The 13,936-nt window shown below is 46.0% G+C and overlaps 1 protein-coding gene across 1 annotated transcript in view; it reads right to left on the bottom strand.

Annotated features, from left to right (window-relative positions):
• HYDIN (HYDIN axonemal central pair apparatus protein) overlaps window positions 1-13,936 on the bottom strand; it is a 336,144-nt gene that overhangs the window by 79,034 nt on the left and 243,174 nt on the right. The window contains 6 exon segments of the mRNA XM_058528225.1: window positions 42-244; window positions 2,125-2,346; window positions 4,399-5,019; window positions 6,792-6,954; window positions 8,788-8,929; window positions 12,486-12,669. Coding sequence (XP_058384208.1) covers window positions 42-244; window positions 2,125-2,346; window positions 4,399-5,019; window positions 6,792-6,954; window positions 8,788-8,929; window positions 12,486-12,669 — 1,535 coding nt within the window.

Below are 13,936 nucleotides of genomic sequence, written 5' to 3'. Positions count from 1 at the left end.
GGGCTTCAGCCTTCCCCTCCCTGGGTTATTTGGAGGCCCACCTGATGAATTTCTCCTGGGAGTGCTGTCCATAGAGGTTGTTCTGGTCTATGTCTGACAGGGGGGCAATGGTTCCAGAAGTTCCCCCAGAAAGACCCTTCCTGTTGAAGGCCATGAGACGTTTGTCCTTCTGAGTCTCCCGGGCCTGATCTGTTTTTTCTTTCACTTTCTGTCTGCTCGCTTTAGATGAGGTGGTCTGCTCCTCCTGGGCCTTAATTATAAATAAGCACGAGGTCTTAAGTATTCATTTTACATCTTACGCAAACAGAAGACATAGATGCCCACAACACGTCTGCAATCTAGGGTGACGGTGCTGCGGGTTCAGGATGCTGGCGGCTGCCTGGAGCAGAGTAGGGCCCAGCCTCATGTGTTGGTGAGAAGTCTAGTGCTTTTCTTGGCAGCCCATTGCCTGAAAAGGAGGCCAAAATCCTGAGAAAGCTCGAAGCTGGCAGGGAGTGTGTTCCTATATTGCATTTTGTTGTGTTCTTTAGTATCTTTTAATTTAGACTCCTCACCCCCTCCCAATCACATTAACTTTTTGGAGAGACCAGGTCCATGTTCTTACAGAATATTCTATAATCTGAAATTTTCTGACTATTCTCACAGTGCTATTTAACTTATTTCTTTATTCCCTGTATTTCCTGAAAACTGAAAATTAGGCTTAAAAGCTTGATTAGATTCATGGGGATGCTGTGTTCATTACACTCCATCACAATGGGGGACAAATAATGTCAGATTGATCCACAACTGTAGATGCAAAGTGTGTTCATGTGGCTAGGGTGGTGCCCGCCAGATTTGGCCACGATAAAGCAGACTTCTCCCTGTGCAGCTGGCCAGTCACCTGTGGGATGATGCTCTGGCTCAGAGTGAGTGTCTTGTTCCCCAACAAACTTTTGCTTTTTGTACCCATTGGCACTCCTTAATTAACTATTTCACTGAGGATAAAAGAATAGTGCTTTTCTAATTCTACCATTCTTTCTAAAATTTGAGCTGCCATTCTTCTAGAATGAAAAGCTTTCCTTTGTCATTTGGGGATGAACTAGAGTTCCTCCTAAAATGATAAGTTAAAGAATGCTTAACTCTTTCCTTTTAATGGCCAATTTTCAGAATAAGAGATTGGGGTAATAGTCACCTCTGTCAGTGGCAGTTTTTTCTTCTTTATCTTTTTTATTTGGACTCTGCTTGAGTAAGGCCTGCCCACCGATGCTACTGACCTCAGATGATGATTTTCTACTTACTTCTAAGTTGAAGTTTGGGGTAGACTCTGTCACCAAATTGTGCTGTAGCAAGGCCTACAGGTGATCTTATTTGCTGCTGAATTTATTTATTCTTTACTGATATGCATGGCTTGTAGGAGGCTGTGTGGAGAGATTCAACTGGGCCACCATATCCCTCTGGGAATAAAAAGCTCCTTTATAGTTTTTAATATACATACCTTCTGCATATTATTGGTCAAATCTATTTTCCTTTGTGATTTATTCTATTAACTATGTATATATTTTCTTCTACTTTTACATGATTTCATTTTGATTACTTATATTTTTAATCCAGCTGGAATTAATTTTATTGTATGGTGTCAGGTGAGGAGATACAAAGTAACTTTATCCAAAATATCCAACCTTCCCATCATAACTTCTTTAATAATCTGTCCCTTCTATAGTGGTGTATGTTCCCTTAACTTGTGTCTGTTGATTCTTATATTCTTATGCACTGTGTGAATTATCTTAGCTTCACAATACATTTGAATATCTTTTTAAAGAACCAGTTTTGCTTATTTTTTCTTGCAGATGAGCTTCTGTTAAAGTAATGCAACAAGTTCCCTGAACCATCCATGGGGACTGGAAAGGCTGGGAGATGAGACTCAGTCATTTTCAGTCTCCCTAGGAAAAGCCAGACCCGGGGAAGTCAGCTTGAAGAGGCTCACTCGGGGTCTCTAGGAAGGGTCCCTGATGTGTTGAGGGAAAACACCTCAGTAAGCATGGCTCTCAACACCATACCCAGTTTTTGGCCACGTGGAGGGCGACCTGCCCTCTCCACCCATCTGAAGTCCTGCCAAGGTCAGGAAGACAGCTGCTGCCTCTTTACCTTCACAGAGCCCGTGGCGGTGAAAAGCTCTGCTTCTGCTTCCGTTTCTCTTTTCTCCTCCAGCAGGAGGAGCTCCTCGGATGGCGGAATTATAAACACAAATTGCTTCTGGATTTCTGTCGTGGCCACAGGCAGCCGCTTCACAGGGTAGGAGATGATTGAGAATAAGGCAGGAGGTGGGATGGGTGGTCCAGAGGCACCCAGGCCCAGCATGTCTAGGATCTAAAGAAAAAGACCATGGTTAGTTTACTCTGCAGAGGATGGGCTACCCCTAACTGCCTCCCTGAGTGAGCACAGGATGGTTCAGACCCTCCCGCCTTTCCCTCAACATCCTTGGGAGATGCCACTGCAATGGGCATGTGTCAGGGAAGGGGCGTGACGGGCCTGACACAGCTCTGTAGGTCCTTCCAGATCCCACGGCCCCAGACCAGGCTGGGGCTCTTGCTGTGGGCTTTGTGCTCCCTGTGCCTCTCTTATCATAGCCCTGTCCCTTTATTGTGACTGTTTAATTGTGTCTCCACAAGTGGACTGTACGCTCCATTAGGACAGGAACCAGGCCGATAAGCACATGGCCTACCACATATAGGCACTCAAAAAACCTCTGTTTAACTTAAAGAGACCCGCTCTTAAGGTTCTGATATCTATACTATAGAGTTGTTCCATCTACTTCCAGATCCCATGTTAATTTTTCTTTTATCTTTAAATGTTCTTTCCTTCCAAAGTTGAAATAAAGTTAAGATTGGAGCACATCAAATTCAGCAGAGGAAAGAAAGCAGAGGTTCTGGGAACGGGGTAAAGGATGGGAATGAAGAGAGAAGTCAAAAAGAAACTTAGAGAGAAACAATTTACTCCTATAGCATTCTCCCATTCTGCTCTTTTACACAGTGAATGAGATTTCTCCAGAGCAGATGGCCTGAAAATTTAGTAGCAACTTCCTTCTCGGCATGGAAAACCCTCAGAATAAGGATGCTACCTCTAGATTAATTGCTGTCTTCGCAATGGTAAATGTTATAGCCCACCTGAGTGCCCATTCATGGACCAAAGGGGCTATTAGGCCTAGCAGGTAACCATTTCCACGTAATCCTGTGTTTCTAATCCTGTGGGTCAGGCTGCTAGATATTTTCTGACTAATGTGCAGCTAGAGTTAACTCCCAGGATGTAGGATGTCTGTGAGGAAAGGGAGGAGTAATTTGTACCAATTATTAAACTAATAGAGCCAGAGAGTTCTTTAAGCAACAGTCTAACCTATGGCTTGGAATGTGCAGAGTACAAACCAAGGCAAGAAGACAATCTTGGCTATAATACAAGAGTATAAAACAAGATGAGAAGATGTTCTTTTTCAAAAAACATATTTCTAGGGAAAAAAAAAGGACAATGATTCCTTACCTAAGCTGACCTGAGGCAGACTTGTGAAAGGTGTGGAGTTCGTGTTGTGTGTCCTCCAACTGTCCTCTGCCCCTTTGGCCTGCCCTGGATGGCTGTGGCAAGACTCTCACCATGAGCCCACACCACATCAAACTCACCTCCTGAGGAATTACCCTCATCCTCCTCAACCCTCACCTGCCATATATCGCTCTCAGGCCCTGTTCTCTACTTTTTATGGTTGCATTGAGTTTCTGATAAACTAAACCAGAGGTCAGCCAGTCAAAACTTACACCACCACCCCTGCCCCCTTGCTACTTGTTTTTATATGTATGGAAACAGTAGTCATGCCCATTCATTTACATATTTTTACTGGTTGCGACAGAGACTGTGTGACCCCTCACCTGAAATATTTGCTGTCTGGTCTTTGACAGAAAAAGTTTGTCCCTGGACAAAAGGCTATAATAACCATCCCCTCCAAACCACTGCCCAAAGTGGCTTTTGGATATGCAACACTTTTGTTTCTAGGAACAAATAGCTATCTAATAGTATAATTTCTGTCAGTGTGGGAAGCTTGTGGGAAAAAGATTTTAGAGTAGTTGAGCCTCCTGCTTCACCCCAGAGTACACCTGCATCGCCAGCCGGTAGCACAAGTACTGGCAATATTAAAAACCAACTGTATAGGTGGGTTTTTATGTGGTTAGATGAAATCATTTAGATCTGTGGAACTTTCTATGGATTTTCACTGAGTAGAAAAGGTTTCTTTCAGCTATTATGTCTTATATCCAAGAGAGCATCAAAAATTTAAAAATTAATGGAATTAAGGAGATATAGAAAGAAACGTTTTTGTGACAATTAGCACACTAGCCGCCACTTGATTGTTACATCTCCATCCAGGAGAAGAGTCTGTACCTGATCCCCCTTGGGGAGGCTGTCACTCTCCAGGGCCTGCTTCCAGCTGGACCCTTCAAAGTCAGGCGTCTGGATGTTTATCAACGGCACACCCAGGTCCTTCTTCCCTTCGTGGTCCTCCTCCCCTTCTCCCCCTCCTCCATCGCTCTCCTCCAGTGCCCGGAGCTTCTCCAGACGCTCCCTCTCGGCCTTCTCCCGCTCCAGGCGCTCCTTCTCCGCGCGCTCCTTCTCTGCGCGCTCCCTCTCCCGGTCCTTGCGGCCTCTGCGACCGCCCGATGGCGCCTGGCGCTGGTCGTCCGGCTCGTGGGGCGTGTCCTCGGCTCCGGGGTGAGGCAGCAGAACTCCTTGCTTCCGGTCCCAGTAGGCCAGGATGTTCTGGATGTCCTTCAAAGTCAACTCATAGATCTTAAACTTGTGGGCCAAATGCTTGTCAGTATCCTTTAGGAGGTCCCCTTCGCTGTCCTCTTGTTCCTGGACGAGAGGAAACCCCAGTGTGCTTTCTGCCAGTTGGTTCTTTCTCTTTCTGCTTAGTTCTTCCTTCTCAGTCATGGCCTGCTCCCTAACAGACACCTTCCTTTCTATTGCATCCGTCTTGACCTCTAGTTTAGAAAAGGTAAGATTCTAGAAGGCAAAAAACACACAAAATGTGCTTAAAACGGTTCTTTAAGGGAGAGCAAATCACATAAGGAAGAGTAAGAGGAAGTTTTGTTTCACAGGATTCCAGGCACCTCTTATACACACTAGGGTGGTGCCTAAGAATCGCTTTGGGAGCTTTTACCAAAATATCGGGTCTGTAGTCCTTCCCTGTTGGAGAGCTGGCACTGTGCATTTTGAAAAACGTGCATAGTGACTTTGATGTGCACTCCCGGCTGAGGGTTGCTGTTCTGAAGGATCAACAGAAAAAGATCACCAAAAATGATCCTTCTGCACCTGCCTTCAGGTGCCTCGGGAGAGGCAGCAGAGTGGAGTGGTCCAATCTCGGCTGCACCACTTGCCAGCTCTGTGACCCTGGGCCAGTGTTTCACATCTCTGCCCCATCTGTATAATCGGGATGGTAATATTAATAACTGCCCCAGAGGGCGAGTGAAGATTAAATGTGTGAATACATGTAAAAAGCTTATAACAGTGTCTGCCACAGAGTAAAGGGTCTTACTATCAAGTTATTAAAATTACACAGATTATGTATATAGTGGGTATTGTTGGGAACAAATGGGAGTTTAGAGTCTGGCTGTGCCTCAGGCTTTTAAAAAATATGTGTTTATTTAATGAACCTGGCACAGAGAAACCAACTTTATTCTTTTTCTCACTGCCCTTTTTTTTAATTGTCATAATAGTTCATAACAGTTCGTAACATTGTGAAATTTCAGTTGACATTATTTGTCAGTCACCATATAAATGTGCCCCTTCTCCCCTTGTGCCCATCCCCAACCCCCTTGCCCCTGGTAACCACCAAACTGTTCTCTCTGTCCGTGTGTTAATTTATCTTCCACATAAGAGTGAAATCATGCAGTGTTTATCTTTCTCTGTCTGCCTTATCTCGCTTAACATAATACCCTCAAGGTCCATCCACGTTATTGTGAATGGGACGATATTTTCTTTTTTTATGGCTGAGTCGTAGTCCATTGGGACCCCTGGACACTGATTGCTCTGCCCTCTGTCTACCCGGATGTGGTCACTGTCTCACACTCACCTACTGGGACCAGTCTGCACCTTGGCTGGAGTCTGGCTGTGGTTTCACTCTCAGACCTCACGGTGCTGAAAGAGCTGCTGTGCACACCAGCCAGCTACAGCCCTCAGCCACGATCGCCACCTGGACGTTGCTCTGCCCATCTGCCTTTCCCATGTCACAGCGGGCAGAGGCGTGACTGCTGAGCTTGGCAGGCTGATAGCCTGTTGGTACTTGTCTGCAAGGGCAAGCTGATGCCAGAGCATCTTCCTTGACTGTTATCAAGGGTATGCTCTTGGTTGAAGGCAGGTGCTTCACGACTTTGTGGCTTCCTGGAGGCAAATCTTTAATACTAGCCTATGTAGTTCCATCCAGGGGACTGCTGGGGACAGTGGGAAGAGCAAGGACTGTGGTCAGACATAACGGGGTGAGGTCCTAGAACTGTGACTGCATCTCTCTTAACCTCAGACAGGGTTCGTGTCTCTGAACCTCGCAGGGTGGGCGGGATGCCCAAATGACAGGACTACATAAAGCACACACACAGCCCTTCACACACATCAGGGTTCAACAAATGCTGGTCCCTTTCCTCCTGCCTTCTGCGCCACCACAACATCCAAACAGCATGAGGTCATTTTTCTGGAGGGGAAATGTGCCAATCGGTTGGCTGGTTGCGATGGCTGAGCCCTCTGCTTCTGCTTCAGGGTCAGGAGCAGGTGAGGGTTGCTACCTGCCGGTTTGCTGCTTGGGGTTTCTTCACGGGCGGTTCCTCCTTTACTGCTCCTTGCTTCGGCTTTTTGATCTTCCGTTTTAGCTCATCTTCTTCCTTTTGCCGCTCAAGCTCCTGCTGTAGCTTCTTTTCGTGCATCTCTTTCGCCAGTCTCTCCAGCTCCCTTCATCAAACCAGGCAGAGAAAACAGAGTTCAGAGGCCCTCCTGCCCGAGCCCCTCCTCTGCCTGGGATTGCCCGGTGTGGGGACGGGGGCAGAGCTTTCTTGGGCGTAAAAAAGAAGAACAAAAGAGAGCTGGGTAAGCAGGAAGGAAGGAGGAAGGGAAGAAAGCAGGCAAGGACGGCTCACATCTGTCTTTGAATGGTCATTCAGCAAAACTGATTAATTGAAACTCAAATAGGAAGAAGTCTCAATTAATCTGTATTTCTATTCCAATCTGTTTTCAAAGGAGAGCAAGGCAAGGCCTGAAAATAAGCCTGATGTTAGCACTTTTTAAAAGCAACTTTCAAAGATTGTTCTGATTTTAGTACAGATGAGGCCCAGCTTCCTACGCTGTCACGTTTGATGTTCAGACGACAAGAAGTGGTGTTTCTAACAGCAGCCCCTACCATGGCTAGCTTGGAGCCATGCGCCGAATCTGAAAGCCACATTCCTCTCCTCTGCTCTCTCTCTTTCCCTGCCTGCTACGGATTCAGCCATGCCTGCCCTGTTGCTAACGGCAGAGAGGGCACCAAGGCCAGGCACCAAGTACAAACAAGTGTGGAGGGCATAGCATTTCTGAAAATACAAAACCCATCTATTTTCATCTCCAAGAATCGCTAGTTGTTCCTGGTTGCTGTGGCTTTCCACCCACTGAAGCCGACCCATCATTACTTCACTACTTTGTGTGTGCGTGTTGTATGTGACACAAATAAGTCATTGCTGAGCTTTGAGGATCGGATCTGCATTTTCTAAGTCCACCATGAGATAAATGCCTGGAAGCAGTGGCCTGGATGAGAAAGAAAAGAGATTCCTCTGGAATCCCAAAGCTTGACTTTTCATACCTCTGGAGGACTGGGCATTTTTACAATGGACCATGCAGCAGAAGAGATGAGGGCATACTGCAGGGGAAGAGAGGACAAGAAAGCTCTTTTGGGGTCAGTGGGATGAGTCTGGAGGTGGAGGGAGAGGAGAGAAGGGGGTTAAATTGTAGGCAAGTATCTTGGCTCTGCTCCCTCCTATGTTTGGAATCCTAAGGAGGGGCAGGCAATAAAACCCCCCTCCGCGGGCACAGTTGAAGATCTGAGGGCAGAAAGGACATATGTCCCACTGCCCACCTGTATCTGAGATAGCCTGAGATATTGGCCCCGAGTCTCCTGGGTCCCAGGTGGTGTGGAGGGGATCCAGTTGTTCCCATGGGGCCTTCAGTGAGGGGCACAGAAGGTGGCTCAGAGTGCTAGCTTAGGAGCCTGCCAGGGTCTCTGGTGAACTGCTCAGGCTGAGGATCAAGTAGGAGAGGCAGCCAGGCCACGGGGAATGGCCAGCACTACCAAAGGCCAAGTCAGTAGTCAGGGCAGGAGGAGAAATGGCTGAGGTCTGAGTTCATGCCCATGTCAAGAGAGTAGCCCCCTGGCCACCAGCAGTGGACACCTGAGTACAGAGATTGACGAGCCACACCTAGGGGGTAGCTGTCAGGGGGAGCCAGTGGGAGGCCCAGGACAGCACAGGGGCCAGAAGCCCCTTCCTCCATTACATTCCATAATCTTCCCCCTGGCCCCAAATACCCGCAGAGAGAAGGACGGAGAGGAGAATGGGAGAAACTCTGAAGGGCTGCAGCAACCAGTACCCTGGATGGGCAAGATATGTTTTCCTACTCTCAGCAGGTCATCCTCCTGGGTCTCCCGTGGCCATTGCTATCCCCCTGGAGGATGACCCCAGTCTCCATGATGGGCCACATGCCCAGCTGAAGTTGCTCTTGGAGGAACCACTTCCAGTCTGGCCAGCCCTTGGTTCTGACCTCTTCTTCCTCTCTAGGAGGGCCCGCTGAACCTCTCGATTAAACACGATTTTCTCCTCCTCTGTCAAGGCATCATATTCTTCTTCATCCATATTTTGGAGACGCTCCTTCTCTTTCTCAAGTGCTTCCCTGAATTTGTGCTCTGTCAGGGGAAGAGAGACAAGGAGGTGAGGAAAAGTCACACTAGCTTTGGCTGCGGGGTCTCCCAGTGGCTTAGCTCTCAGCCTAAACAGGCTGCGGAGGGTCTGCAACAGTGACAGGTGACTGGTACAGCAGCTGGCATTCGTAATCTCTGGTGGGATTTCCTGCATTCACACAGTTCCAAAATTGGTCTCCATCTGTGATAGGCTGAATAGTGGCCCCCAAAGATGTCCGTGTCCTTACCCTCAGAATTTGTGAATATTTTACCTTACCTGGCAGAAAAGATTTTGCAAAGGAGATTAAGTTAACGACCTTGAGTTGGGGAGATTATCCTGGATTCTCTGAGTGGGCCTAATATAATCACAAAGGTCCTTATAAGAGGGAGGCAGGAGGATCAGAGTCAGAGAAGGTGATGTGACGACAAAGCAGAGGGAGAGAAGGAGATGTGACAATGGAAGCAGAGGTCAGAGGGCTGCAAGGACGGCGCCATGAGCCAAGGAATGCAGGCAACCTCTAGAAGCTGGAAGAGGCAAGGAAAATGATTCTTCCCCATTGCCTCCAAAGGAAGATAGCCCTGCTGAAACCTCGATTTTAGGACTTCTGACCTCCTGAATCGTAAGACTGTGTTGTTTTAAGTCACCAAGTGTGTGATAATTTGTTACAGCAGTGACAGGAAACTAATATACCACCCATTGACTTTATCCATTACGAGCACATGCCACCAAGGTGCTCAGGGTGACAGAACCACTTGCAGACCAAGGGGAACTGTCTTCCACACCCACACATTCCAGGTCCAGAAGTGTGGTTCTCACTCAGCATAAAGACACTTGGCTTCTTCACACTTCACTGCACAACATTCTCACCTTACATTCTTGTAGGTTTGAGCTTTGAGCTCAGAGATCTGCACCTGAGTTCTTTCTCTGACACTTACTAAGGGATAATGACAGATAAGAATGATAATTACTCCTTCATAAGGTTGTTGTGGGCATCGAATAAGCAATTATGTAAAGCACCTGGCCCAGTGCCTGGCACATTCATAAATGTTCAATAAAAATTAGATTTTATACTGATGCCTGGTGCCCAGGCCTAGGCCAGTTGAATCAGAAGCTCTGTATACAATTGGAGAAATGCTGGCAGATAAATGAGCTGCTGGGTTAGTGCATGGGGGAGTCTCTCTTCTCTCCCAAAAGACATACAATCATCTCCAGCTAAAACCCTCAACCATTAGGGCTTCTATCTACACACCCAGCTTCACCCCTCTCTCCCACTTTCTTCTCATCTTACTCTCCCCTCTTTGAACCTCCTTAGTGCCCTGCAAGCACTACGTTCTCTAGCCTCTGCCTGAAACTGCCTCCTTCCTCCATTTTCACTCATCTAACTCCCATTGTCCTTCAAGGCCCAAGTCAAGGTCATTCCCAGTGAGAAGCTGCCTTTGACGCCCTCTAGCTGTGTGTACACCTCCGCCCTCGCTTCCCTCTGTTAAAGCACTTACCAAACTGCACTATAATGGTCTATTTGTGGGTTCTTCCACTGTCCTATGAACCCTCCATTCCTCACCCTCACCCCCAAGGCAGGACCTTGTTTGTCTATTCTTCTGTGTCCTGTACCCAGCAGGGTGTCAGACACAGAGTAGGCAGGCACTCAATGTTTGTTGTGAATGAATCCCAGAGGTGGCAAATCATTAGAGGTGCTATAAGGCGTTAAGAGCATGGGCTATGGCATCAGACTGCCTGGGTTCAAGTCCTCGTTCTACCATTGACTAGGTATGTACATTTGGGCAAGTTACTTAATTCCTCCTTTCCTCGATTTCCTCATCTACAAAATGGAGATAGAGGTACAATTATCTCATAGAGTTGTTGGGTGCATTAAATGAAGTAATCCATAGCAAGTGCTTAGAGCAGAGCCTGGTGAGTATTGAGGCCTCAATGGTCAATGCTAGTGACAGAAAGGACCAGAGGGTCCTAAGATGCTTCTGTAGTTAGAAGCCTCCACATACGGCACTTTTTATCCATTCTCTCTCTCTCCCCAAATTTGCTTATTTCTTTTCTAGGCTGCCAATATTTCTTTCTCCTTCTCAGTACCTTACAAGTCTATGACAAAATCCTACATTTATAATCATTGGAAGTGTGTGTGTGTGTGTGCGCACATGTGTGCGTGTGTGTGTGTAGAAGTTTGTAGGGTATGTCAGGAAATAGGAAATAGGTATTAGCCAATTCCTTTACTGGAGGTCTTATTTTTGAAGGATTATTCATTATAATAAATAAAGCCCACATGTTCCTGAAAATTAAAAAAAAAATTTTTTTTCATGTGATAATATTGTTGCTTTATGCTGCCTTAGAACTTTTTCAAATGCAGATGATTTAGGGGAGAGGAGCCCATAATGCAGCTGTGAGAAATTTCAATCCAAAGATAATTGAGAAAGTGAAAAGTGATATTTTCTTTCAAGTTGGTCATTATGGGGAAATGAGCTTTCTGGAAAACCAGGAAGCTGGAGGTCAAAATACTGCTGGGGGATGCCTGGTCATTCTTCCTGATTTTTCTGTGGATGAGAATATAAGGAAACTGTTGGGTTCTGCTTAAGAACTAAGAGAGCCCAGTGTTTGTAAATATTTCCTTAAATGGAAAAGCATTATGATTTGTGTAGATTGTTCTAGAGGAGAGGGGGAAGGCCAGTGAGGAAGGGAAGTGATGTAGGCAAAGCTGAGACCAGAGCAGGACTCTGCCTCCCAGAGACAGTGTCATCTCCTCCCTTGGGGGCCAAGATTTGCTAGGTCTGCGCCTGACTTAATTGGGAACTTGAGCTAACAGTACTCTGTGTGTGTGTACCTATTTTTAATCACTGAAAATTTTTTCCAGGCTACTGCTGTAATGACAGAAAAAGCAAAGGCTTTAGAGTTATGCAGACTTTACTAATTTGCTATGTGATCTTACACAAGACTTTTGATATCTCTGTGCCTCATTTTCCTCATCTGTACAATGGGGATAACAACCTTCACAGGGTTATTGTGAGGATTAAGTGACCCAAAGTGTCATTTAAAGATGTTTAAAGTGCACAAAATGTCTGCTGCGGTGCATGGTACACAGTAGGTTAAAATGTAGAAGTCGTCTTGTAAAGTTTATCAGCACCTCTAGTTTTACAGGAAACGCACAGTTGGCTTAAACAAAACCAACAAGCTAATTGGTCACCCGAGTTGGGATGCAACCCATGACATGTTTCCCTCAGGTTGGTGGTAATTACAGAGAAGGTGAAGGGTGCCGTGCGATATTGGGGGAAAGAGGAGTGTGTCTGTTGTCAGAAGAGCTGGGTTCATCTTTCATTCTATAACCTCAACAGGTCACTTGTGTCTCAGTTCCCTCATATGCAAAGTAGAAATAAGAACTCCCAGCCATGGCCCAGGGCAGAGGTGGGGCGCCAATGAGACGGCAGCTGTAATAGCTTCATTTAAACCCAATGGATTGTCATGGCAGGGAAGCATTTTAAAAAGCCTAAAGCTCTGTTGAAAGGAAAGACCTGTAAGGGCTTGGGAAGGGCAGCCCAGGAGGGTATGGGGCCTTGCCTTCTTGCTCCTTTTTGGCTTTCTCCTGGGCCTTCATGGCTACATAATCCTGGGCCATGTTGAGAACATAGATGTGCTCCCGGTTGCCAATGGCCTTCAGCAGGCAGAGGAGAGCAGTAGCCGTGTTCCGAGCAAAGAGAGTCTCGAGGCTGTCAAACACTACTCCTCGGTAGCAGTCGCTCAGCTGAAACCAGAGAGAGCAAAGACGGTTACCATGGCCACAGATCCTCCCTTCTCTATGGAGAAAGCTGCTTGCTGTTTTGCTGGTGCTGTTACTGATGCTGCAATTGGCTCTGCAGACCTACCGGACCCCGATGAAAATTCCATTAAACTGCCCTTCCAACTGCTAAATTCAAGGTGTTGTTATAAAATAAAAGAATAAAGATTTTATCAGTCATGAAAGATCTTTATGGTACATATTTGAATAATAAAGGATTTATTCCGTCTCTACGGAAATAAAGAAAAACAAAATGTTAAACTGAGGGTTTGGGAAGATGCAGGAGGTGGAGGGAAAGAAGATGCAAAGGAAAGATGTCGCCGGCCACAGAATAACAGGCAGCAAGGGAGCAGTAGCAGATGGGCTGTTTGCATTTTTCTGAGTGGCATCACTGCCTTGGAGGGTGGTGATTTTGATAATACTAACCATTGAAGAACAGCCTCTGCTCTACTGCAGTGTTGCTCAAAGTGCAGTGCGTAGACTGACTACCATCGGCCAGGAACTGATTACTACCAGTTTTTGATGAGACAAGAATCTTGTGTCAGAACGTAAATCAACTACATCACTAAATAGTTCAGCTGCCATTTTTTTGTTTGTAGCAAGACTTTGTGGACAAAGGAAGCCGTGCAAGCTCCATATCTCAGCAAAGACCAGCACTTTGAGTGGCACAGCTCGACTGGCTTACTTTGGGCTTTACCAGTGTTCTCAGCCTTTAATCTGGTGCATGAGACACCTGCACACTTATTAGAGCCCCTCGCTCACATCAGTTGAGAGTGATGTTACCGTTAATGCAGGAGCATTAACATAAACCATTAACATAAACCATTTCCACTGATGACATTCCTCCTCTTCTGGGAACCTCAAGTCTAATTTTGTTATATTTAACTGTGCAATTAATACTGTAGATCAGTTTGAAAAACGAAACACACAACTCCAGGAACTGGTGATCGATTTAGCTCCCTAGAAACCAGAAGCAGCAAACAGGCTTAAGTGGTAACCTCCCCAAAATCATGCTGATCTTGTTTTCTTTTAACTGTATAACACTTAAAATTTTTTTTAACAAACGGAGTTACTGTGTTTCTGAATTTAAAGGCAATATGTCATTGTAAAATAATGCAGAAATGTATCAAGAAGGCTAAAAATCTATAATCCTGCTGTCCAAAGATAACCACAGTTAACATGTACTTTAAGAGGATTTACTGTGTGTGATATACATTTATAAATATTTTTATAG

The sequence above is a fragment of the Diceros bicornis genome, chromosome 32 (assembly GCF_020826845.1).
Source record: "Diceros bicornis minor isolate mBicDic1 chromosome 32, mDicBic1.mat.cur, whole genome shotgun sequence".
Classification (NCBI taxonomy): Eukaryota; Metazoa; Chordata; class Mammalia; order Perissodactyla; family Rhinocerotidae; genus Diceros; species Diceros bicornis.
Note: the sequence above shows the minus strand (reverse complement) of the source record. Positions and strands in the feature narration are given on the sequence as shown.